Source organism: Erinaceus europaeus, chromosome 1 (genome assembly GCF_950295315.1).
Source record: "Erinaceus europaeus chromosome 1, mEriEur2.1, whole genome shotgun sequence".
NCBI lineage: Eukaryota > Metazoa > Chordata > Mammalia > Eulipotyphla > Erinaceidae > Erinaceus > Erinaceus europaeus.
This window is the reverse complement of record NC_080162.1, coordinates 184191095-184215129: the sequence shown is the minus strand read 5'-3', so window position 1 is coordinate 184215129 and position 24035 is coordinate 184191095. Positions and strand designations below refer to the sequence as shown.

General features: G+C 38.2%; 1 protein-coding gene across 4 annotated transcripts in view; it reads right to left on the bottom strand.

Moving 5' to 3' along the window:
* Positions 1-24035, bottom strand: part of SLCO5A1 (solute carrier organic anion transporter family member 5A1) — a 171914-nt gene that overhangs the window by 28112 nt on the left and 119767 nt on the right. For all 4 annotated transcript variants that reach the window (XR_009552133.1, XM_060200476.1, XM_007527185.2 and 1 more), the window contains one exon: positions 2118-2316. Coding sequence is in view for 3 of the 4 variants with exons in the window: in XM_060200476.1 (XP_060056459.1) it covers positions 2118-2316 (199 nt within the window). In the remaining variant the exon portion in view is untranslated. The remainder of the gene's footprint in view (positions 1-2117; positions 2317-24035) is intronic.

The following is a 24035-nucleotide window of genomic DNA, read 5'->3' as shown; positions in this document are numbered from 1 at the left end:
CTGCCCCCACTCTCCAAAGGGAGGGTGGGTCATCCTACCTACCACTCAAGAAAGACTGGTCCGGAAACAAGTGCAACCAAGAATGTTCCCAGCTGTGACCGTGAACTGAGAGTTCAGACCAACAGGGACTCGGAGGTTAAACGGGCTTCTGTGCTAAATATAAATATATATAGTCCCTGGGTCAGGTAGATGGTGTAAACAGTTAATGTTACAGATTTTCTTCACTACTGGGAGATACTCTCTTCCCTAATCCAACTTTCTCGTCCTAGTCTCAACTCTGATACCATCTTGTTAGACAATATTTATGTTAGCTATCAAACTCAAGCAAAAATTACAAAAGTCACAGGCCCCTAGGAACATGTCTAAAATAGACTTCAATTTTTTCCAACCTAAGATCCCTTTCTCATCTGCTCTGTTCCCTCCAAGTTGCAGATATACTATGATTACATCCTGACTTCTCTTTGCACAAAGATGACCTCACCAATATGCCCTGAAACCTCACCTCTCCAGAGCCCTATCCCTCTAGGGTAAGAGAGAAACAGGCTGGGTGTATGGACTGATCTTCCAATGTCCATGTCCAGTGGAGAAGCAATTACAGAAGGCAGAATTCCCACCTCCTACACCCCCCAAAAAAATCTTTGATTGATACCCCCAGCAGGGGAGATGTGATAGGGGGAAGATGACCAGAGGGTTTGGAACTCCAACTCCATCAGGACCCAGAGAGAGAAGAAAAAAGGACATGCAGAAGTAGTAATAGATGTAGGCATGACTTGGAAAGGAAGAGAAGATGGGATCATGGAAAAGAAAATGGGAAAATGTATACAAATAAAAACAGAGAATTATAGAAACAATAGTTAACTCATATCTCCAACATTGGGAGAACTACTTTATCTTCCAATGGAGGGGATGGGGGATACAGAGCTCTGGTGGTGGGAACAGTATGGAATATACCCCTTTATTTTATAATTTTGTAAATCGATATTAAATCACTAACAAAAATTTTTTAAATGCATTGCAAAAAAAGGAATTCTATGTTTTGTAGAGCAAAGTAAGCCAAGAGAGGGACAACTATAGAAATCTCACTTAAAGATAGGACCTGAGAGACAGGGCAAGGGACAATGCAGGGTGAGTTGTCAATGAACTGTGGTCTGTCGCAGCTGATTCAGGAGCTCAGGAGAGGGCTAGGAGGATTACTGGGGGAGGTGAGTGAGCACCGGGGTTCCTGTGGTGAGCAAGCTGATGGTTTGGTTGAGAGTGAGGTGATATGATGCCTAGCTTAGGGAGATGTGAAAGTGTGTCCTTGAGACAGCAGCAGACCTATGGGCCAGCGTTTGCTCAATGAAGTGGTAAGCAAGTTGGGGGGAAAAAAGGAGGGCCTAGGTGGTGGTGCACCCGGTTAAGTGCTCACATTGCAGTGTGCAGGTATACAGGTTCAAGCCCCTGGTCCCCACCTGCAAGGGGAAAGTTTTATGAGTGGTTTTATGAGTGCAGGGCTGCAGGTGTCTCTCTGTCTCTTTCTCCTGCTCCCCTCCCAATTTCTCTCTGTCTCTATTCAATAAATTAATAAAAGTATTTAAAAAAAAGAATTCTATGTTTTGAAATATAAAACAGGAAAGAATGAAAATACATACTCATAGTTTCCTCTGTAAAGAAGCCTTGAAGAACACAAGAGAAATAAAGCAAGTTGACTACCAGGTTTGTATTTGACTAGAGAAACAAGGTGGAAAACTTGAATGAGAGTAAGACGTTTCATTGTCCACTGTACTTTCATGGAACTGTTTTAAAGCTAAATGAATGTATAACCAATTCAAAATGTGTTTTAAAAGAAAGATTTGACATATTTCGTTAACTCACAAACCATAACTCTTCATCTGCTGTAGTCAAAAAGTTCTGGAAATCACACTGTGAGGGTAAAATGGAATACAAACTGGGGGTACCATGGCCTCTGCCTTCTGAGACATCAGGTTGGACTTGGAGAGAGGAAAGGTAAACACAAACATTGAAACCCACAGTGGGGAGGAAGGGCATAGGCTTACTTCTAGGGTAGAAGCCTCTAAGGGTTTTCCCACTTAAATCAAGATCACGACGATAGGTGACAGCATTTCCAAGACACTCACCCTGTTGTATAAGGTATGTTGATGCCCCCTAGATTAATACTTTCACATCCAACAATAAATAGGGTTGAGAAACACAGTAAGGACACACCACTGCAGATCATAGCCAGCTTTGCAGATTCTCTTGCGCCAAGTTTCAGTTTTTTTATAATGTAGCCTCCCAGGACAATACCAACACCGGCACTGGGGACAATAATAACACCTGGAGAGAAAAAAAAAAAAAGGACACAATTAATTTGAAGTAATGTGTATTATTTTTCTTTTTCTAATTACCGTTTCTACTCAGGTTAAAAAATTTTAAAGGCATTGTAATAAATATATCTTCAATATGTGTGCTTTCACAGTATAATATGTTTGCTTTTTATCTTTTTTTATAGAAACAGAGAAATTGAGAGAGGAGTAGATGGGGAGAAACAGAGACACCTGCAGCACTGTTTCACCATTCGTGAAGCTTCCCCATCCCCACCCCCAACGGGTGGGGCTTCACCATTTGTGAAGTGACCCCCCTGCAGGTGGGAAGCCAGGATCCTTGCAGGGTCCTTTCGCTTCCTACTATGTGCACTTAACCAGATGTGCCACTATCCGCCCCCCTCATTTGAAGATTTTATATAAAGATGCAAGTAAGGCGCTCAAAGGCCTCAGGAAAACTCAGTAAAATAAAGCCTGAAATGAGAAAACTATGTCACTGGTAGGTGATCTTGGCAAGAGCAGAGGCAAGGGTGTTGCAAAGATGCAAGCCCAATTGCAATGGATTTAGTTACCAGTCAGAAAGATTTAAAAACTGGAATACAAACTCTTCCCAAGACTTTAACTCTAAAAGGAAAGGAAGACAGGGATCTGGTGCTAGAGTGGAGCCAAGTTGGAGTTGGAGCCTGGGGTACTTTGTTAGCTAAAATAAGGTGACTTGTTATAAGTATGACGGTGAATTTATATACTGGTAAAAACAGACTAAAAGGAAGTGAGAGGTTGAATGTGGAGGGGAAAAGTTACCTAGGGACAACCCAAGGTCTTCAAGAAGAAGTAGTTGTACTGGTAATTAACACTGGACAGTGTGAGACCCTTTCATCTGGAAAGAACAGGCTGGAGTGAGGCATGGGACCATTTTGATATTTTTCCACTATTTTGGAAACATAACGTAACATATGTTACTATAGGTGTAACATACATTATCATAGAAAAGCTGAGGAGTATAGAAATATATGAAGAAACAAAAAACTGCAAATTTCTTGTTCTTTTAATTTCGTTATTGGGGAATTAATGTTTTACATCTGACAGTAAATACAATAGTTTGTACATACATAACATTTTTCAGTTTTTCACATAAAAATACAACCCCCATTAGGTTCTCTGTCATCCTTTTTGGCCCTGTATTCCCCCCATACATACACACCCTACCACCCCAGAGTCTTTTACTTTGGTACAACATGCCAACTCCAGTTCAGGTTCTACTTGTGTTTGCTCTTCTGATCTTGTTTTTCAACTTCGGCCTGAGAGTGAGATCATCCCATATTCATCCTTCTGTTTCTCACTTATTTCACTTAATATGAATTTTTCAAGGTCCATCCAAGATGGACTGAAAATGCTGAAGTCACCTTTTTTTTTAATAGCTGAGTAGTATTCCATCGTGTATATATACCATGCCTTGCTCAGCCACTCATCTGTTGTTGGACACTGGGTTGCTTCCAGGTTTTGGCTATTACAAATTGTGCTGCTAAGAACATATGTGTACACAGATCTTTTTGGGTGGGTGTGTTGGGTTCCTTAGGATATAATCCCAGGAGAGGAATTGCAGGGTCATAGGATAGGTACATTTCTAGCCTTCTGAGAGTTCTCTATACTGCTCTCCACAGAGATTGGACCAATTTACATTCCCACCAGCAGGGCAGGAGGGTTCCTTTGACCCCACAACCTCTCCAGCATTTGCTGCTGTTACCTTTTCTGATGTATGACATTTCATACAGGAGTGAATGGGATCTCATTGTGGTCTTTATTTGCATTTCTCTGACAATCAAAGACTTGAAGCATTTTTTCATGTGTTTCTCGGCCTTTTGGATCTCTTTGGTGGTGAATATTCTGTCCGTGTCCTCTCCCCATTTTTGGATGCGGTTATTTGTTTTCATGTTGTTGAGTCTGGCAAACTATTTATTTTGGTTATTAAACTCTTGTCTGATGTATGACATATAAAGATCTTCTCCCATTCTGTGAGGGGTCTCTTGTTTGGGTAGTGGTTTCTTTTACTGTGCAGAAGCTTTTTAACTTGATATAGTCCCTTAAGTTTATGCTTGCCTTAGTCTTCTTTGTAATTGGATTCATTTCATTGAAGATGTCTTTAAAATTTATGTGGAAAAGAGTTCTGCCAGTACTTTCCTCTAAATATCTGATAGTTTCTGGTCTAACATCCAAGTTCTTCATCCAATTGGAATTTACTTTTGTATTTGGTGAAATAGAGTGGTTCAGTTTCATTCTTCTGCATGTTTCAACCCATTTTTTTTTCCCAACACCATTTGTTGAAGAGACTCATCTTTCCCCATTTAATACACTGGGCATCTTTGTCAAAGATTAAATATCCATAGGTGTGGGGGCTTACTTCTGGGCTCTCAATTCTATTCCACTGGTCAATGTGTCTATTCATGTTCCATTACCAAGCAATTTTGATAACAATGGCCCTATAAAACAATTTGAGATCTGGGAGTGTGATGCCTCCAGTTCTGTTCTTTCTTCTCAAGGTTGTTTTGGTAATTCTAGATCTTTTCCAGATAAACATTTGTAGCACTTGTTCTATTCTCCTAAAAAATATGGTTGGGATCTTGATGGGGATAGCATTAAATTTGTAGATGGCTCTGGATAGTATGTTCATTTTGATAATGTTAATTCTTCCATTCTGTGAACATGGAATATCTTTCCACTTCTTTGTGTCTTTTTCAATTTCCTTGAGTAGTGACTCATAATTTTCAGTATACAAGTCTTACACTTCTTTGGTTAGGTTTATTCCTAGATATTGTATTGTTTTTGTTGCTATAGTAAAGGGAATTGATTTCTGGATTTCATCTTCTTCTAACTTAGTGTTTGCGTAGAGGTATGCCACTTACTTATGGATGTGAATTTTGTAGCCTGACGCCTTACTGTATTGCCTGATAATTTCCAAAAGCTTCTTGCTGGATTCCTTAGGTTTTTCTATGTATACTATCATGTCATCTGCACATAGGGAAAGTTTGACTTCTTCTCTTCCAATCTGTATCCCTTTAATTCCTTGCTCCTGCCTGATTGCTATGGCAAGAACTTCCAACATTGTGTTGATCAGTAATGGTGATAGTGGGCATTCCTGTCTAGTACCTGATCTGAGGGGAAATGCTTCCAGTTTTTCACCATTGAGTATGATGTTGTCTGTAGGTTTACTATATAAAGACTCCACTATCTTCAGGAATTTTCCATCTATTCCCATTTATTGTAGTGTTTTGATTATAAAGGGATGTTGGATTTTTGTCAAAGGCTTTCTCTGCATCTATTGACATGACTATGTGGTTTTTGGTTTTGCTTTTATTGATGTTGTGGATCATGTTGATTGATTTACATATATTAAACCAACTTTGCATCCCTGGGATAATCCCCACTTGGCCACGATAAACAATATTTTTAATATACTGCTGTATTGGTTGGCTAGAATTTTGTTCAATATCTGAGCATCTATGTTCATCAGAGATATTGGTCTGTAGTTTTCTTTTTTGGTTGTGTCCCTGTCTGCTTTTGGTATCAAAGTGATGTTGGCTTCATAGAAGCTGGAAGGGAGTATTCCAGTGTCTTCAATTTTCTGGAAGACTTTTAAAAGTAGAGGTATTAGTTCTTCTTTGAAGGTTTTGTAGAATTCATTTGTAAAACCATCTGGTCCAGGACTTTATTTCTTGAGAAGGTTTTTGATAACTGTTTCAATTTCATTCGCTGTGATGGGCCTGTTCATGTTATCTAGTTCATCTTTACTTAGTTTTGGAAGTTGGTAGGTATCGAGGAAATCGTCCATTTCTTCCAGGTTCTCTAGCTTGGTGGCATAGAGTTGTTCACAGAAGCCTCGCATGATATGCTGAATTTCTGTGGTGTCTGTTGTGATATCTCCTCTTTCATTTAGTATCCTATTTATTTGGGTCTTCTCCCTTTTTTGTTTTGTGAGTCTGGCTAAAAGCTTGTCGATTTTGTTCACTCTTTCGAAGAATCAACATTTACTTTTATTGATCTTTTGTATGGTTTTCTTATTTTCAATGTTATTGATTTCTGCCCTAACTTTAGTGATTTCTGTCCTTCTGGTTGCTTTAGGGTTCCTTTGTTCTTCTTCTTCAAGGTCTTTTAAGATGTGCACTCAGACTGTTTATTTGTGCTTTTTCTTGTTTCCTAATGTGTGCCTGTATGACTATGAACTTCCCTCTTAGTACTGCCTTAGCTGTGTCCCAAAAATTTTGATAGCTTGGTTCTTCATTTTCATTGAACTTTCAAAACATTTTGTAAATTTTTTTATTATCTTTATTTATTGGATAGAGACAGCCAGAAATTGAGAAGGAAAGAGATAGACAGAGAGATACCTGCAGCCCTGCTTCACCATTGGCAAAGCTTCCCCCTGCTGGTGGGGGCCAGGGACTCAAACCTAGGTCCTTGTGCACTGTAAAATGTCGCTCAACCAGGTGCGACCACCACCTGGCCCCTCAAAACATTTTGATTTTTTTCCTTTATTTCCTCTTTGACACAGTCGTTGTTAAGTAGTGTACTGTTGAGAAAAGCTGCATATTTCATTCTCACACTTCACTCTAGTCTTTTTCTACAGGTCATTTTCCTTTGAGAATTGACAATATGCTAAAGACTCCTTTATGGCTTTGGTTTAGACTTTTCTGTATAACCAAAAAACAAAGTTAACTCTTAGAGGGAAGGGATATTAAGAACTTTACGTAGAGCCAAGGCAAATCATTGTAGGAATGTAAATAAGACACTTAACTAAAATATACGACTTGGAAGGGCTGTACCAAAAGCTATTAAATTCCAGGAGTCTGCAGCTGCATCAAAGCACATGGTTCGGTGGCTGATTGTAGCACGTTGAACAAAACATGTAAAGGAGCATACGGATAGATGAGATTAGTCTAATGCCTGGGCTGTGCCTGGCAACCAGTGTTCATATTATAATCATCACTACAGTCTTGATGTAGCAAACATCAGTAACAGCCCTTGTACAGATGAGGAAATTGATGGTTCTAAGAAAAAAAATTGTCTGGCAGTATACACAAGGGAAGGAAAGCCTTCATGAACACTGAGGTTTCTATTTCCCAGCACAATGCTCTGAACATCATGGGAAGCTTCCTTTAACTTTTAGCTAAGCTGTGGGCTTATTTATGAATTCATTAACAAAGCATCTTTCTCAAGAGGCATTGAGAGTTGGGTAGAGTGTTGTCTTTGATGCATGAGGCCCTGGGTGCCAAGGATAGAGATGAGTGAACTGTGCAAGTGCTCTGACCTCTCTCTGTCTCTCTCTGTCTCTCTCTGTCTCTCTCTGTCTCTCTCTCTCTCTCTCTCTTTATTTCTCAAAAACAAAAAGTTGAGTTGGGCTGGCTTAGCAGTGGAACACATGCATGAGGCCCTGGGTTTGATCATGTGCACCACATAAGATCGCCAAGAATAGAGACGAGTGAAATGTCATGGACAGTGTAAGTGCTTTGATCTCAGTCTCTCTCTCTCTCTCTCTCTCTCACACACACACACACACACACAAAGTTAGGCTGGGCTGGCTCAGCAGTGGAACACATGCATGTGGCCCTGGGTTTGATCCAGGCACCACATAAAACCAAACAAACAGAAGTATCCTTTCCAAGCAGAACAAGTACACATGGTATCAGTATAATTAAATAGGCAATGCTTGACCTTCAGAGTGAAAATAGACCATTAGAAAATCCCCTTTTAATGGAACAATTTACAAAGTGTCAAGCAGAATGTAAGAGCCCCTTGCCCCAACTCCCCACAACCCTTAGTCATAATTTGGAAGCAGTACTAGGTTCAGGAATTTTCAACTTAACCCACAGTTACAAGACTTGCTACTGTTTATCGTGTTTATTTTATTGTCTTCTGCTAGACTGTGGGTACCTGTATAAGATAGGGACTATATATTTACTATTTTCATATTTTTTCACATAATTACCAGGTCCTGGTGAATATATGTATGAATGAATGATTCATTATATAAAATCTTCAAATGACTTGTTAATTTATGTTTTCACTTATTCCCTGAGACAAATTATGTATCATTTTACAGATAAGAAATCTAACATTCAATTTTGAGCTAAAAATCAGTTTAAAACTGAAAGGCAATAAATATCTAAATTGATGGCTGAAAAATATCACTTAACAGAATTATAAATTGAACATTACTACCAAAATCTGAACTAGCAAACTATGGAAAGTAGAAATGTATGTAGTGTCTTCCAATACCTCTTTTCTGTCATGAAATCACAACAAACTATCTGTGACAACAAATACAGGCAGATTAACATATATTGGTTGACTCTAATGCTCTTTTCTCTAAATTTGCTAAGCATTTCTGTATATTCCATATTCAAAATTTTCTTTAAGGTTAAAATTTAAAAAATTGCAAACATCAAATTATGAATCAATAAGAAGAATCACTGTATTTCATTATGACTTCCCATACTGAACCTAGGGGATTCAGGATGGGAGTGTTGGGGAAGGGAGAATTTATGAGACCATCTTGCAGGATGAGTACCTGCAAGAGAAGAGAGTAAATAATTCCTGGTCATACTCATTCCCTCCCCTTCCCCTCCTTCCCTACCTCCCTACACATACAGAAAGGGAAGTAGACAATGTGGCAGAAACTGTGAAAGATATAGTATCCTATGTAAGACTCAAAAATACATGTATTTTCAAGTGCTCTGTCAGAATGTGTCCTACAATCAATAGTATCTTAGTTTTATATCATAGTCTAATTAGGAATAGTTTTATTTCATAGCAACTTAAAATCATGGTATAGCCCTAGACTATTAAGTGGGGAAAGGAAAGTCTCTTCAACAAATGGTGATAGAAAAATTGGGTTGATACATGCAGAAGAATGAAACTGAACCATTATATTTTACCAAACACAAGAGTAAACTCCAAATAGATCAAGGACTTGGATGTTAGACCAGGAACTCTCAAATACTTAGAGGAAAGTATTGGCAGAACTCTTTTTCCATCTAAATGTTATAGGCAACTTCAGTGATACACATCTAATTGCAAAGAAGACTTTAAAAAAAAAAAAAAAAAACAATGGGACTACATCAAATTAGAAAGCTTCTGCACAGCAAAAGAAATCACCACCCAAACAAAGAGGCCCCTTACAGAATGGGAGAAGATCTTTATATGCCAAACAACAGACAAGAGGCTAAAAACTAAAATATATAAAGAGTTCACCAAACTCAACAACAACAACAACAAAAATGGGGAGAGAATACGACCTGAATATTCACCAAAGGAGAGATCCAAATGGCCAACAAGCATAGGAAAAAATGTTCCAAGTCATTGGTTATCAGAGAAATGCAAATAAAGACAACAATGAAATATCACTTCACCTCTGTGAGAATGTCATACATCATAAATGATAGCACCAACAAATCATGGGAAAGTTGTGGTGGCAGTGGAACCCTCCTGCACAGCTGGTGAGAATGTAAATTAGTCCAACCCCTGTGGAGAGCAGTCTGGAGAACTCTCAGAAAGCTAGAAATGAAGCTACCTTCTGCCCCTGCAACTCCTCTCCTAAGGAACTAAATGCACATTCAAAAATATCTGAGTACACCTATGTTCATAGCAGCACAATCTGTAATCGCCAAAACCTGGAAACAATCCAGGTGTCCAACAACAGATGAGTGGTAGAGTAAGTTGTTGCTATATATACAACTATTGTATTTTATGGTTGTAAACCATTAATCCAGCCCCCCAGTAAAGGTAAAAAAAAAAAATCATGGGGCATCTTACAACTGGTGGAATCTTAGATTAAAAGGTGAGTGACAGTATTTCCCCATCACAGATGAAGGAACTCAAGTTTATTTACTAAAGGCTGTTTCTGATCTTATGATACAAAATAAATGTTTCTTATTCCTCAGGGTAAATTATCATACCTTTCTAAGCTTCTACTTTCCCTTGAAAATATTTTATCCTCTAAAATAATACCAATCACTGGCAGAAGGGTAATAAAAGAAGAAAATGGGAGTCAGATGGTAGTGCACTGGGTTAAGCACAGGTGGTGCAAAGTGCAAGGACCAGCGTAAGGATCCTGGTTTGAGCCCCCCAGTTTGAGCCCTGGGCTCCCCACCTGCAGGGGAGTCACTTCATAAGCGGTGAAGCAGGTCTGCAGGTGTCTTATTCTCCCCCCCTCTGTCTTTCCCTCCTCTCTCTATCTCTCTCTGTCCTATCCAAGAACAAAGACATCAAAAACAACTACAACAATAAAACAGCAAGGGCAACAAAAGAGAATAAATAAATAAATATTTTAAAAAAGAAGAGAACATCTTAAAAACTCAAACATGGAAGCTGGCATGCTCTAACGCGTCTGACAGTAGACCTTGGAAATATACATTTTCACAAACTACATAAAATCACAGGAACACAGCATGTCTTTCTGTCATAGCTATCTCAATATCACTCCTCTGGAAAATTTTTGGAGACCCTTTTACAGTCAATGAACTAAATGAATCATTAGGATAAATTTAAGATACCTTCTGTGTATAATTTGATGACTGTTCTAATACAGAGAAAAAGAATTCCTTTGAATATAAGTTATTTCATAGTATAACTTCCAGTCCAGCAGTAAGTAGGAGACAAAGTATAGAATCATGCCCAGTGGGAGACAGCCTGTGTAGTAAATTGAACAGCATTTGCCATAGTTAAAGCTACTAGTGCTTTAAGAGAAAGCTCTAAGTTGCATGGAAAAGTATATAGGAAGTTTTTCTAGAAATCCCCCTGAAACGGGTAAGTGGCAGGGTCACTACAGACATATCTTCTGGAGTTTTGTCCTCCCCCCCTCCCACCTCAGCTTCAGTTAGAGGACACAGTGTCACAAGCAGACCTCACCAACCACAACTTCCTCAGTTAAGCACCTGGTGATAGCCACTATGTGCCTCAAACGGGATCACTTGCTGCCAGCCTGCAAAGAATGTACTGATATTGTCAGCATGGCCTTGCTGAAATGATTGATAAGGTCTTTCAGGGGAATCATATTTGTAAAAATCCTTAGCCTTATGCACCTATTAAGAACAAGGAACCCACCTTCTCTGACCCATCTTGGATGCAGCTAGAAGGAATTATGTTAAGTGAGCTAAGTCAGAAAGACAAAGATGAGTGTGGGATGATCGCACTCATAAACAGAAGTTGAGAAAGAAGAACAGAAAGGGAAACTCAAAGCAGGATCTGACTCAGTTTGGAGTAGGGCACCAAAGTAAAAAAAAAAAAAAAATCTCTGGGTGAAGGGTGAGAGTAGATGTTTAGCTTCACTGGGGGTTGGGGAGAACAGGACACAGTCCTTTGGTGGATGGAATGGTGTTGATGTACACCTCTATTAACTTGTAATCTCATAAATCACTATTTAAGTAACATGAGAGGGGAAAATTTATTGAATGCTCAAACTTTTTAATGCACAGACCATAAGCTGAGTATATGTTCCTTCAATCTAAGCACTTAAGACTTCAAATTGGTAATCAGACTGAATTTTGACAGTGGGCTCAAATTGTTTTTTGGGTTTTTTTTATTAGAGAAATAAATGTGATAGTGAGAAGCAAATTATAGAAGCTACAGAAATATAGCACTGAATCTGTATATAAATATATATATATGTATATATGTATCAACCAATCCACTATTAATCATTCATCTATATCTTTTTAAATTTTCTTTATTGGGGAATTAATGTTTTATATTTGACAGTAAATACAATAGTTTTTACATACATGACATTTCCCAGTTTTCCAAATAACGAGGTCCTCTGTCATCCTTTTTGGACCTGTATTCTCCCCACCCCCCTCCCTACAACCCCAGAGTCTTTTACTTTGGTGCAATACAGCAACTCCAGTTCATGTTCTACTTGTGTTTTCTCTTCTGATCTTGTTTTTCAACTTCTCCCTGAGAGTGAGATCATCCCATGTTCATCCTTCTGTTTCTGACTTATTTCACTGAACATGTTTTTTTCAAGGTTCATCCAAAATGCCTGAAAACGGTGAAGTCACTGTTTTTTAACAGCTGAGTAGTATTCCATTGTGTATATATACCACAACTTGTTCAGACACTCATCTGTTATTCGACACCTGGGTTGCTTCCAGGTTTTGGCTATTTTAAAATTGTGCCGCTAAGAACATATGTGTACACAGATCTTTTTGGATGGGTGTGTTGGGTTCCTTAGGATATATCCCCAGGAGAGGAATTGCAGAAGCATAGGGTAGGTCTATTTCTAGCCTTCTGAGAGTTCTCCAGACTGTTCTCCACAGAGGTTGGACCAATTGACATTCCCACCAGCAGTGAAGGAGGATTCTCAGACCCACAACCTCTCCAGCATTTGTTGCTACTACCTTTTCTGATGTATGACATTCTCACAGGAATGAAGTAGTATCTCATTGTTGTATTAATTTGCATTTCTCTGACAGTCAAAGACTTGGAGCATTTTTTCATGTGTTTCTTGGCCTTTTGGATCTCTTCTGTGGTGAATATTTTGTCTGTGTCCTCTCCCCATTTTTGGATGTGGTTATTTGTTTTCTTATTGTTGAGTTTGGCAAGCTCTTTATATGTTTTGGTTATTAGCCTCTTGTCTGATGTGTGGCATATAAAGATCTTCTCCCATTCTGTGAGGGGTCTCTTGGTTTGGATAGTGGTTTCTTTTGCTGTGCAGAAGCTTTTTTAATTTGATGTAGTCCCATAAGCTTATGCTTGCCTTAGTCTTCTCTGTAATTGTATTCATTTCATTGAAGATGTCTTTAAAATTTATGCAGAAAATAGTTCTGCCAATACTTTCCTCTAAGTATCTGATGGTTTCTGGTCTAACATCCAAGTCCTTCATCCAATTGGAACTTACTTTTGTGTTTGGTGAAATAGAGTGGTTCAGTTTCATTCTTCTGCATGTTTCAACCCATTTTTTTCGAACACCATTTGTTGAAGAGACTCATCTTTCCCCATTTAATAGTGTGGACACCTTTATTAAAGATTAGATATCCACAGGTGTGGGAGCTTACTTCTGGGATCTCAATTCTATTCCACTGGTCAGTGTGTCTATTCATGTTCCATTACCAAGCAGTTTTGATAACAATAGCCCTATAAAACAATTTGAGGTCTGGGAGTGTGATGCCTCCAGTTCTGTTCTTTCTTCTCAAGGTTGTTTTTGCAATTCTAGGTCTTTTCTGGTTCCAGATAAACATTTGTAGCATTTGTTCTATTCTCCTAAAAAATGTGGTTGGGATCTTGATGGGGATAGCATTAAATTTGTAGATGGCTCTGAGTAGTATATTCATTTTGATGATGTTAATTCTTCTATCCCATGAACATGGAATATCTTTCCACTTCTTTGTGTCTTTTTCTATTTCCTTGAGTAGTGACTCAAAATTTTCAGTATACAAGTCTTTCACTTCTTTGGTTAGGTTTATTCCTAGATATTGTATTGTTTTTGCTTTTATAGTAAAAGGAATTGATTTCTGGATTTCATCTTCTTCTAACTTAGTGTTGGCATAGAGGAACGCCACTGACTTTTGAATGTGAATTTTGTAGCCTGACACCTTACTGTATTGCCTGATGATTTCCAAAACCTTCTTGCTGGATTCCTTAGGTTTTTCCATGTATACTATCATGTCATCTGCAAATAAGGAGAATTTGACTTCTTCTCTTTCAATCTGTATGCCTTTAATTCCTTGCTCCTGCCTGATTGCTATGGCAAGAACTTCCAACACCGTGTTGAATAGTAATGGTGATAGTGGGCATTCCTGTCTAGTACCTGATCTGAGGGGAAGTGCTTCCAGTTTTTCACCATTGAGTATGATGTTGGCTGTAGGTTTGCTATATAGGGACTCCACTATCTTCAGGAATTTTCCATCTATTCCCATTTGCTGTAGTGTTTTGATCATGAAGGGATGTTGTATTTTGTCAAAGGCTTTCTCTGCATCTATTGACATGACCATGTGGTTTTTGGTTTTGTTTTTTGATGTTGTGGATCACGTTGATTGATTTATATATATTATACCAACTTTGCATCCCTGGGATAATCCCCACTTGGTCACGATGAACATTTATTTAATATACTACTGTATTGGTTGGCTAGAATTTTGTTCAATATCTGAGCATCTATGTTCATCAGAGATATTGGTCTGTAGTTTTCTTTTTTGGTTGTGTCCCTGTCTGCTTTTGGTATCAAAGTGATGTTGGCTTCATAGAAGCTGGAAGGGAGTATTCCAGTGTCTTCAATTTTCTGGAAGACTTTTATAAGGAGAGGCATTAGTTGTTCTTTGAAGGTTTTGTAGAATTCATTTGTAAAACCATCTGGTCCAGGACTTTAATTCTTGGGAAGTTTTTTGATAACTGTTACAATTTCATTCGCTGTGATGGGCCTGTTTATATTATCTAGTTCCTCTTTATTTAATTCTGGAATTTCATAGGTATCAAGGAAATCAACCATTTCTTCCAGGTTCTCTAGCTTGGTGGCATAGAGTTGTTCATAAAAGCTTCACATAATATATTGAATTTCTGCAGTGTTTTTTGTGATCTCTCCTCTTTCACTTACAATCCAATTTTTGTGTTTTCTCCCTTTTTTGTTTTGTGAGTCTGGCTAAAGTTTTGTTGATTTTTTTCACTCTTTCGAATAACCAACATTTACTTTTGTTGATCTTTTTTATGATTTTCTTATTTTCAATGTTATTGATTTCTGCCCTAACTTTAGTGATTTCTATCCTTCTAGTTGCTTTAGGGTTCCTTTGTTCTTCTTCTTCAAGGTCTTTAAGATGTGCAATCAGACTGTTTAGTTGTGCTTTTTCTTGTTTCCTAATGTGTGCTTGTATGGCTATGAACTTCCCTCTCAGTATTGCCTTAGCTTATGTCTTCATTTTCATTGAACTGTCAAAATATTTTTATTTCTTCCTTTATTTCCTTTTGACCTAGTAGTTGGTAAGTAGTGTACTGTTGAGCTTCCACATTTGGGGACTATTATAAATCTTTTGTCTGTTTAACACTGTTAAGTGTTAGTTTAATTCCACAGTGGTCTGAGAAGATGTTTGGGATGATTTCAATGCTCTTGAATTTGCTGTTGCTGTCTTTGTGGCCTAATACATGGTCTATCCTTGAGAATGACCCATGTGGACTTGAGTAAAATGTGTATTCCAGTTTCTTGGGGTGAATGACTCTGAAAATGTACAATAGTTCTAGTTTATCTATCTCCTCATTTAGCTCCCTCATGTCTTTATTGATTTTCTGCCTGGATGATCTGTCAAGTTGAGAGAGTGGGATGCTGAAGTCCCCTACTATTACTGTGTTGCTGTTAATATATTGCTATAGCTTTCAGTAGCTGTTTGATGTATTTAGATGGCTTTTCATTGGGTGCATAGATGTTAATATTTGTTAAGTCCTCTTTTTTTTAATATTTATTTTATTTATTTATTCCCTTTTGTTGCCCTTGTTGTTTTATTGTTGTAGTTATTATTGATGTTGTCGTTGTTGGATAGGACAGAGAGAAATGGAGAGAGGAGGGGAAGACAGAGAAGAGGAGAGAAAGATAGACACCTGCAGACCTGCTTCACCGCCTGTGAAGCGACTCCCCTGCAGGTGGGGAGCCGGGGTTCGAACCGGGATCCTTATGCCGGTCCTTGTGCTTTGCGCCACCTGCACTTAACCCGCTGCGCTACAGCCCGACTCCCTGTTAAGTCCTCTTGATTGACTGATCCTCTGAGCATTAAGTAGTGTCCATCCCTATCTTTTTTAATTTTATCTGTTTTAAAGTCTATCATGTCAGATATGAGAATAGCTATTCCTGCCCTTTTTTGTGGGCCATTGGTTTGTATGATAGTTTTCCATCCTTTCACTTTGAGCCTGTGTTTGTCTTGTTGAGTTATGTGAGTCTCCTGTAGACAGCATACTATTGGGTTGTGTTTTCTGATCCATCTTCCTGCTCTGTGCCTTTTAATAGGTGAATTCAGGCAATCCACATTTATTGATATCAAAGATTGAAGATATTTTAATGCCATTCTTGTTGAGTTTTAGAGTGTTCTGTTACATGGCCTATTTATGGTGGTCTGACAATTTATAGAAGACCTGTCAGAACTTCTTTCAAGGCAGGCTTGGTGATACTTGATTCTTTCAACTGTTGATTGTCTGAGAAGGTTTTGATGCCTCTATCTAGTCTGAATGACAGTCTAGCAAGATATAGTAGTCTTGGTTGAAAGCCTTTCTCATTGAACACTTGATAGATATCTTGCCATTCTCTTCTGGCCTGTTGTGTTTGTGTGGAGAAGTCTGCTGCTAAGCTTATGGATTTGCCTTTGTAGGTGACTCTTGTTTTTCTCTTGCAGCCTTCAGTATCCTTTTTTTTATCCTTATTCCTTTCCATTCAAAATATGGTGTGTCTTGGTGTTTTTCAATCTTGGTTAATTCTGTTTGGGACCCTCTTGGCTTCTTGGACCTTTATGTCTTTTATGTTGTCTAGATAGAGAAGATCTTGCTATTATGTCCTGAAGAATGCTTTCTTGCCTTCCCTCTCTTTCTTCCTCTGGTACGTCAATAATACATATATTATTTCTTTTGAAGCCATCCATAGGTATCTGTTGTTGTTGTTTTCAGTATCTCTTAATCTCGTTTTGATATCTCTTTTTAGTTATTTCTAATTCATCCTCTAATTCTTTATTCAGCCTCATTGATTCAATTCTCTCTCCCCTCTATTGTTTTCTGGAGTTCATCTATTTTGTTACCCTGTTCTGATACTGTTCTAGCTTGTTCAACTAGCTGTGTTCTTAGCTCAGCTATTTCAGCTCTCAGCTCTCTAATAACCATGAGATAATTAGTGTTTTCTTCCAGGGTCTCATTGGTTGTTTCTGCATTTCTGATGACAATTCTTTCAAACTATTTACTTACTCCTGTCATTATTTCCTTAACTAGTGTTTGGATGTTGACCTCATTATTTTGTGTTTCAACCTTTGGGGGGCTTTTAGCTGGACTCTTGTCTTGATTCATTTCTCCAATATTTCTTCTTGTTGGTTTAACCATTTTATATACTATGTGATGAGGACCCTCTCTCTGTACTTTTCAAATCACTGATCACTCTTGCCTGGATTGACTTGTGTCTAAGTAAGGTACTTAAAGGATTCACAGTTGTGGAAATTGACAATTGTTTCAATATTATTTTAACCCCTGAGTTGGAATACAGTGGATTAAAAGCCTCTTTTTTTTTTCTTCCCTGTAGGCTATGGGAGCCTGAGCTCAAATTGTTAATACATTTCTAATAATGAATTTTTCTTTGAAATGTTGACTCTCCTAAAAGCTTAGACCAGGGAAAACAGAAGCAACCAGGGACGTTACTTTATAAGATAAAGTGATATATATATATATATAGATATATATATATATATATATATATATAACATTAAAGGACATAAATTATGGTGAGGTTGTATATGATACAGCAAATCCTAACAATGGTATTTTCAAAGTTAACCCAATTGCCAAATAATCTGATTATAGCAATAACTATCTATTGCCTTCTTAAACCCTAAGACAGCAGGAACCTCCCACTTCCTCTACAAAGCCCATATTCCCCCCAGTCCTGGAACCTCTTGGGTGAGGCTCATTTTCCTGCATGCTTCTCTCAATTCATACCAACTGATACTGCACCTGCTGATCCCAACCCAATCAATGCAACTAGTAACACCTTGGCATACTTCACTTCGGACTGTGTCCAGAGACATCAGGCCTGAAATGTCAACCCTTCAGCTTCATTACTTGGGTGAGACTTTTCCTTTCTCATAGGACTCCTTAATTCCATTTTGGGTGGTTCACTTCTTAACAAAGCCACAAAACCTAGATATAGACCACGTCCCATGAAATAGGGCATATAAGCATGTATCGATGAATTTAGAACAAAGCATATACCTGAAAGCAAATATGCACAGTAGTTTGCAGTGAGTCAATAAATGAAACAAGCAAGTAGAAAGACCTAAAAAGACACATAAAGTACCTAATGAAATAATTTCTACATAGACTTAAATACCCTCCTCACCTACTTCCTACTACACTTCCCTCAGTCACTCCAAAGCTAACCTTATCAAAGTAAGGACTACAAAAGCTGAATAAGGGCAATAGACTGACATACTTTAATGATGACTCCTTAGTCACTATCAGGCTACCCCATCAACTGGGGCCCTAGTTGGGGAGTCCTGGGATTCCCACACAGACATGATGGCCCTAGACCTCAAATAGATCCCTTTCTCCATTGTCACTGGTCATCTCCATCAGGAACAGCATAATGGGCCCCTTTGTGGGTCCCCATAGGACCTTGCCCTCAATGTGGATCAACAATGGTAAAGAATGTTCCATCCTCTGAAGGGAGGTTGGATAACATACTCTATCTACCACCTGAGGAATATGAGTCCTAAAATTGGTTCAACTTAGAATGTTCCTACTCATGACCACAGAATGTGAGCTCAAACCTACAGGGATGTAGAGGACACACAGGCTCCTATGCTGAATATAGGCCCCAGATCAAATTGATGGGACTTACAGTCAACCATATTTATACGCTTTTCCCATATTTGAGAGCTACTCTCTTCCCTGATCCAGCTTTTTAGCCATTTTTCTAGCCATGACATCATCTTCCCAGACAATAACTTGGGTCCACCTGCATATCAGATGTCAGGCTCAAGCAAAAACTAATAAAGTCATGGGACCTTTGAGATATACCTAAAATAGACCTACTAGCTATTTCCAGAATGGAAACACCAAATCTTCATCTGCAATATTTCAGCCTTTAGGTTCATGATTAGCAAACAATTTGTTCGGTTTTATATGTTAACTCTTTTTCAGCCACCAGGTTCCAGATGCTACCATGATGCCAGCCAGACTTCCCTGGGCAGATGACCCCACCAATGTGTCCTAGAGCCCCACTTCCCCAGAGCTCTGCCCCACTAGGGAAAGAGAGAGCCAGGCTGGGAGTATGGATCGACCTGTCAACACTCATGTTCAGTAGGGAAGCAATTACAGAAGCCAGACCTTCCACCTTCTGCATCCCATAATGATGCTGGGTCCATACTCCCAGAGGGTTAAAGAATAGTAAAGCTATCAGGGGAGAAGATGCGATATGGAGTTCTGATGGTGGGAATCATAGGGTCTTGTCAGTGTTTCCACTTTATAAATAAAAATTTAAAAAAGGGAAAAAAATGTAGCCTTCATGACTTCAGGATGAAACTATCAATATAAAGTTCCTATTGAATTCTCAGGAGGGCAAATGGGGCTCATTCACACAAGTTAGCACTTTCTTCCATTTTGTTAACACAAAGAAATAATGTGCAGTAGGAAAGAAATATGAGAGACTCAGTCTTGGGAATTCAAAGTTTGGGATGCACCAAAAGAAAGGTAGTAAAAAGTATATTCAGTAACAAAAACAACTATCCTTTTAATTTGAGGTTTCTGCAAAGCTCTGGCTAAATAATGCATAAAAGCAAATGCCAAGTTGTGTTATAAAGAGATTAAAAAATCAGATCATATTAATATTTCATCTTTTATGGCTGAGAAACCTGAGTTTTCTGAATCCAGGCAATAAAATAGAGGGGGGAAATCTTGAAATACTGAGATGCAAAAAAGCAGTATTTACTTCCTTTTTTTTTTTTTTCCCAACAGCCTCACCGGGAAACATACTGTGAAACAGCAAAAGCATTTCACCTCATTTAATTTTTAAAGAGAGAGACAAAGAGGCTGAGAGACAGAAAGAGAGGAAGAGACACACAGAGAGAGGGACAGAGAGACCATAGCACTAATGTGGTAGGGGCCAGGATCATGAACATGGCAAAGCAGTACACTATCCAACTGAACTATGTAACAATTGTAAAAGTTTGTCACCTTAGTGGCTACAAAAGGAAATTTCACAAGTCAAGAGTATGATCTTATCAACTTTTTCAGTTATCACAACCAGGCTCAAATAAAAACCTAGGTATTACTTAGTTTCCTTTCATAGAGGTAAGGCCCACCGATGTAGTCTGGTGCCAAATAAAACCCTCTTTGGAGCCCTTTATGCCAGACCCATTTTCTGTCAGCAGTTTTCAACTTCTCCCCTTTTCATTGTGTCTAAATCCAGGAGCTTTCCCATCCAAATGATTGGTTGTCCTTACTCCCTCTAATAGCCACAATGCAAAAACCTGACAAAGCTATCCTTCCCCTAGAGAAATAAGCAGATTTTTAAAAGCCTGTTTATCTGACAACACTTACGAGACATGCTTTGACACACCTAAGCTATACCTTTTAGAATACTTTTGCCCCATAAAAGCCAGGTGGGGATTTTGCTTGTTAGAAACAACTTTGTTCTTTACCAGGATTCTCTTTTGGTTATGTTGGGCCCCTTGCATTTTCAAATGAATCTTGTCCATTTCTTGAAAGGAAGTCAGCTGGACTCAAAGTGGCAATTTTGTTGAATCTGTAGATCAATTTGGGGAGTACAACAGTCTTATCATATAAATTGACTGTTAGCCCTATTTACGTACTGACTTGTTATAGAATTTATATAGAATCAAATCAGAATTTGACAGGAGAAGATGACAAAGTCATCCCCTGATGACTATCCTTCCATCTTCTAGAGCATGGATTGGAAAGTCTTTTCTTATAAAGAATCAATAAATATTTTCCACTGTAACTAGGCAGCACCTGCTACAACCATTCACCTCTGTTATTTTGTATACAGATCAGAAAGTAGACTTTTGTATACAAGCAGGCATGAATGTCTTTCCAATAAAATATTCTCTACAAAAGCAAGCATATGTCCCTTCTAATTGAGTGTCTTTTGGGTAAACACCTAAGAATAGAACTGCTGGATCATAAGATAATTCCATTTTTGTGTAAGGACTCTCCAGACAGTTCCTCCAGTGAGGCTATCCCACTTTGCATTCCCACCAGCAGTGAAGCAGAGTTCCCTTTTCTCCACAACATTTCCAACACCTGTCATTCCCTGTCACTGTTAATGTAAGCCATTCTCTTAGGTGTGAGATGGGATCTCAATGTAGTTTTAATTTCTCTAAATGATAAGTGAAATAGAGCACATATGTCTGTGGGCCATATGTATCTCTTCTTTAATAAACCATCTTTTGGGGCCAGGTGGTGGCCCACCTGGTTGAATGTACATGTTATAATGCACAAAGACCCAGGTTCGAGCCCCCAGTGTTCACCTGCAGGAGGAAAGCTGCACAAGTAGTGAAGTAGGTCTGCAAGTATCCCTCTGTCTCTCCCACTCTCTATCTCCCCATTCCTTCTCTATTTCTGGCTGTCTCTATCCAATAAGTAAATAAAGATGTTTAAAAAAAACAATTTTAAATGTCTGTTTAGTTCTTTGGCCCACTTTTCTATTGGGGGTATTTTTGCTTCTTTTGCACATCTGGCCAATTCTGTATAGATGTTTGATATCAGTCACTTACCAGATGTGTGGTGTGCAAATAACAATAATCCGAAGAAACATATGCACCTCTCTGCTCATAGCTGCATTATTCACAATAGCCAAAGAGTAGAAGCAGCCTAAATGCTCATCAACATATAACTGGCTAGAAAGGCTATAGGATATATATTCCAAGGACTGCTACTCTACAATAAAAAAAAAAAGCTGATACTGTGTCCTTTGGGACAAAATGGACGGAACCAAGGTGGCTGTGCTTTAGTAAAATAAATAAAAGATATGAAAGACAACTACCAGATAGTTTCACTCATATGTGGAATCTAGAGATCTGATACACATGGGAAAAAAAAAAAGACAGAAGCAAGCAAACTGTTTCTAGAACTTGTGGGAACTATGGTGGTTATCACTAGAAAGTGGGAGGGGATAAAACTTTGGGAGTGAGTGTGGTGTGGAACTATACACTGTAATCTTACAATCTTGTAACCTATTATTACTCGAAAATAATTTAAAAAGGAAAAAATAAATTAAATCAAGCAAAAGGCTGAATTCGGTCTGACAGTCCTAATCTATAATAACTACTTGGAGTTTAGCTACATGGAATACTCCAGACTCCCTTAAAAACAAATGTGGATTTGTGATAAATTCTAGTCAATGAAATGCAAACAAAAGTAGCAGTTCAATGGGAGAGGGTGAATAGAGTGTTTGGGTCCTGATGCATAATGGTGACAGAGGACCTAAGTTATGGGTAAGAGTGTTTTGCAGATACCTATCATAGGGAGATGAGAAATTGTGTATGTCTGTCGACAATGGTAGTATAAATCATTAAGCACCCCCAAGTACCATTATTTTTTTTAAAGTAGCAATTGCATCCAAACCTTCCCATGCCCTACCATCTTTCTGCTTGGAATACAGAGATAATAGCTGGCACTCTCTTTTGGGCAATGAGAATAAAAGTCCATGATAGAACATAAATTGAAAGCTGTCTAGCTGACTGCATCTCTACTCTAGCACAGAGATGCCTATGCGTGTGTGTGTGTGTGTGTGTGTGTGTGTGTGTGTGTGTGTACCAGACATCAATTTTTGCTTAATTCTTTGTTTTGTTTTTTTTGGGGGGGAGTCTCTTATATTCTGAGAAAAATGTAGTCCTAGATTAACCCACTGGTCACACTGTCAGCTCTCTATTTAATAATTAAGTCCTGAGAAGCTCAATATCTTTTTTTTATTTCTTTATTGGGGAATTAATGTTTTACATTCAACAGTAAATACAATAGTTTGTACATGCATAACATTCCCTAGTTTCCCATATAACAATACAACCCCCACTAGGTCCTCTGTCATCCTTCTTGGACCTGTATTCTCCCCACCCTCAGAAGATCAATATCTTAACTTAGATCAATGGTTTGTTAAATATGCTGATTCTAAATTCAATACATTTTCCAACGTATCTAGGTTAACACTCCCATAAACATGTATAAGTTACAAATATTTGATTATTTAAGATAATAATGTATGATATTCATTAAAAGGAAGTTCAAGTAGTTCCCTTTCTGAAATGAAGAGAATATGGAAAAATTCAACAGAAAGCAGGTTTCTGTAAACACATACATCTTTCCTTTCACTTTTAGAAAAAAGCTGAAATCCATTACCAGAAGAGAAACAAGTGGTTTCAATGGTCACCTTAACACTCAGGCACACAACAACAGCTCTTTAAACAAGGATTACTTGTTTATACAGATAAGAAAACACATTTTTAGAGAATGAAATGACAAAATAACAACCATGATTCATTTGCAGAGATCTTGATGGGGATAGCATTAAATTTGTAGATGGCTCTGGATAGTATGTTCATTTTGATAATGTTAATTCTTCCAACCTGTGAATATGGAATATCTTTCCACTTCTTTATGTCTTTTTCAATTTCCTTGAGTAGTGACTTATAATTTTCAGTATACAAGTCTTTCACTTCTTTGGTTAGGTTTATTTCTAGATATTGTATTGTTTTTGCTTTTATAGTAAAAGGAATTGATTTCTGGATTTCATCTTCTTCTAACTTAGTGTTGGCATAGAGGAATGCCACTGACTTTTGAATGTGAATTTTGTAGCCTGACACCTTACTGTATTGCCTGATGATTTCCAAAAGCTTCTTGCTGGATTCCTTAGGTTTTTCTATGTATACTATCATGTCATCTGCATATAGAGTTTGACTTCTTATCTTCCAATCTGTATCCCTTTAATTCCTTGCTCCTGCCTGATTGCTATGGCAAGAACTTCCAACACTATGTTGAATAATAATGGTGATAGTGGGC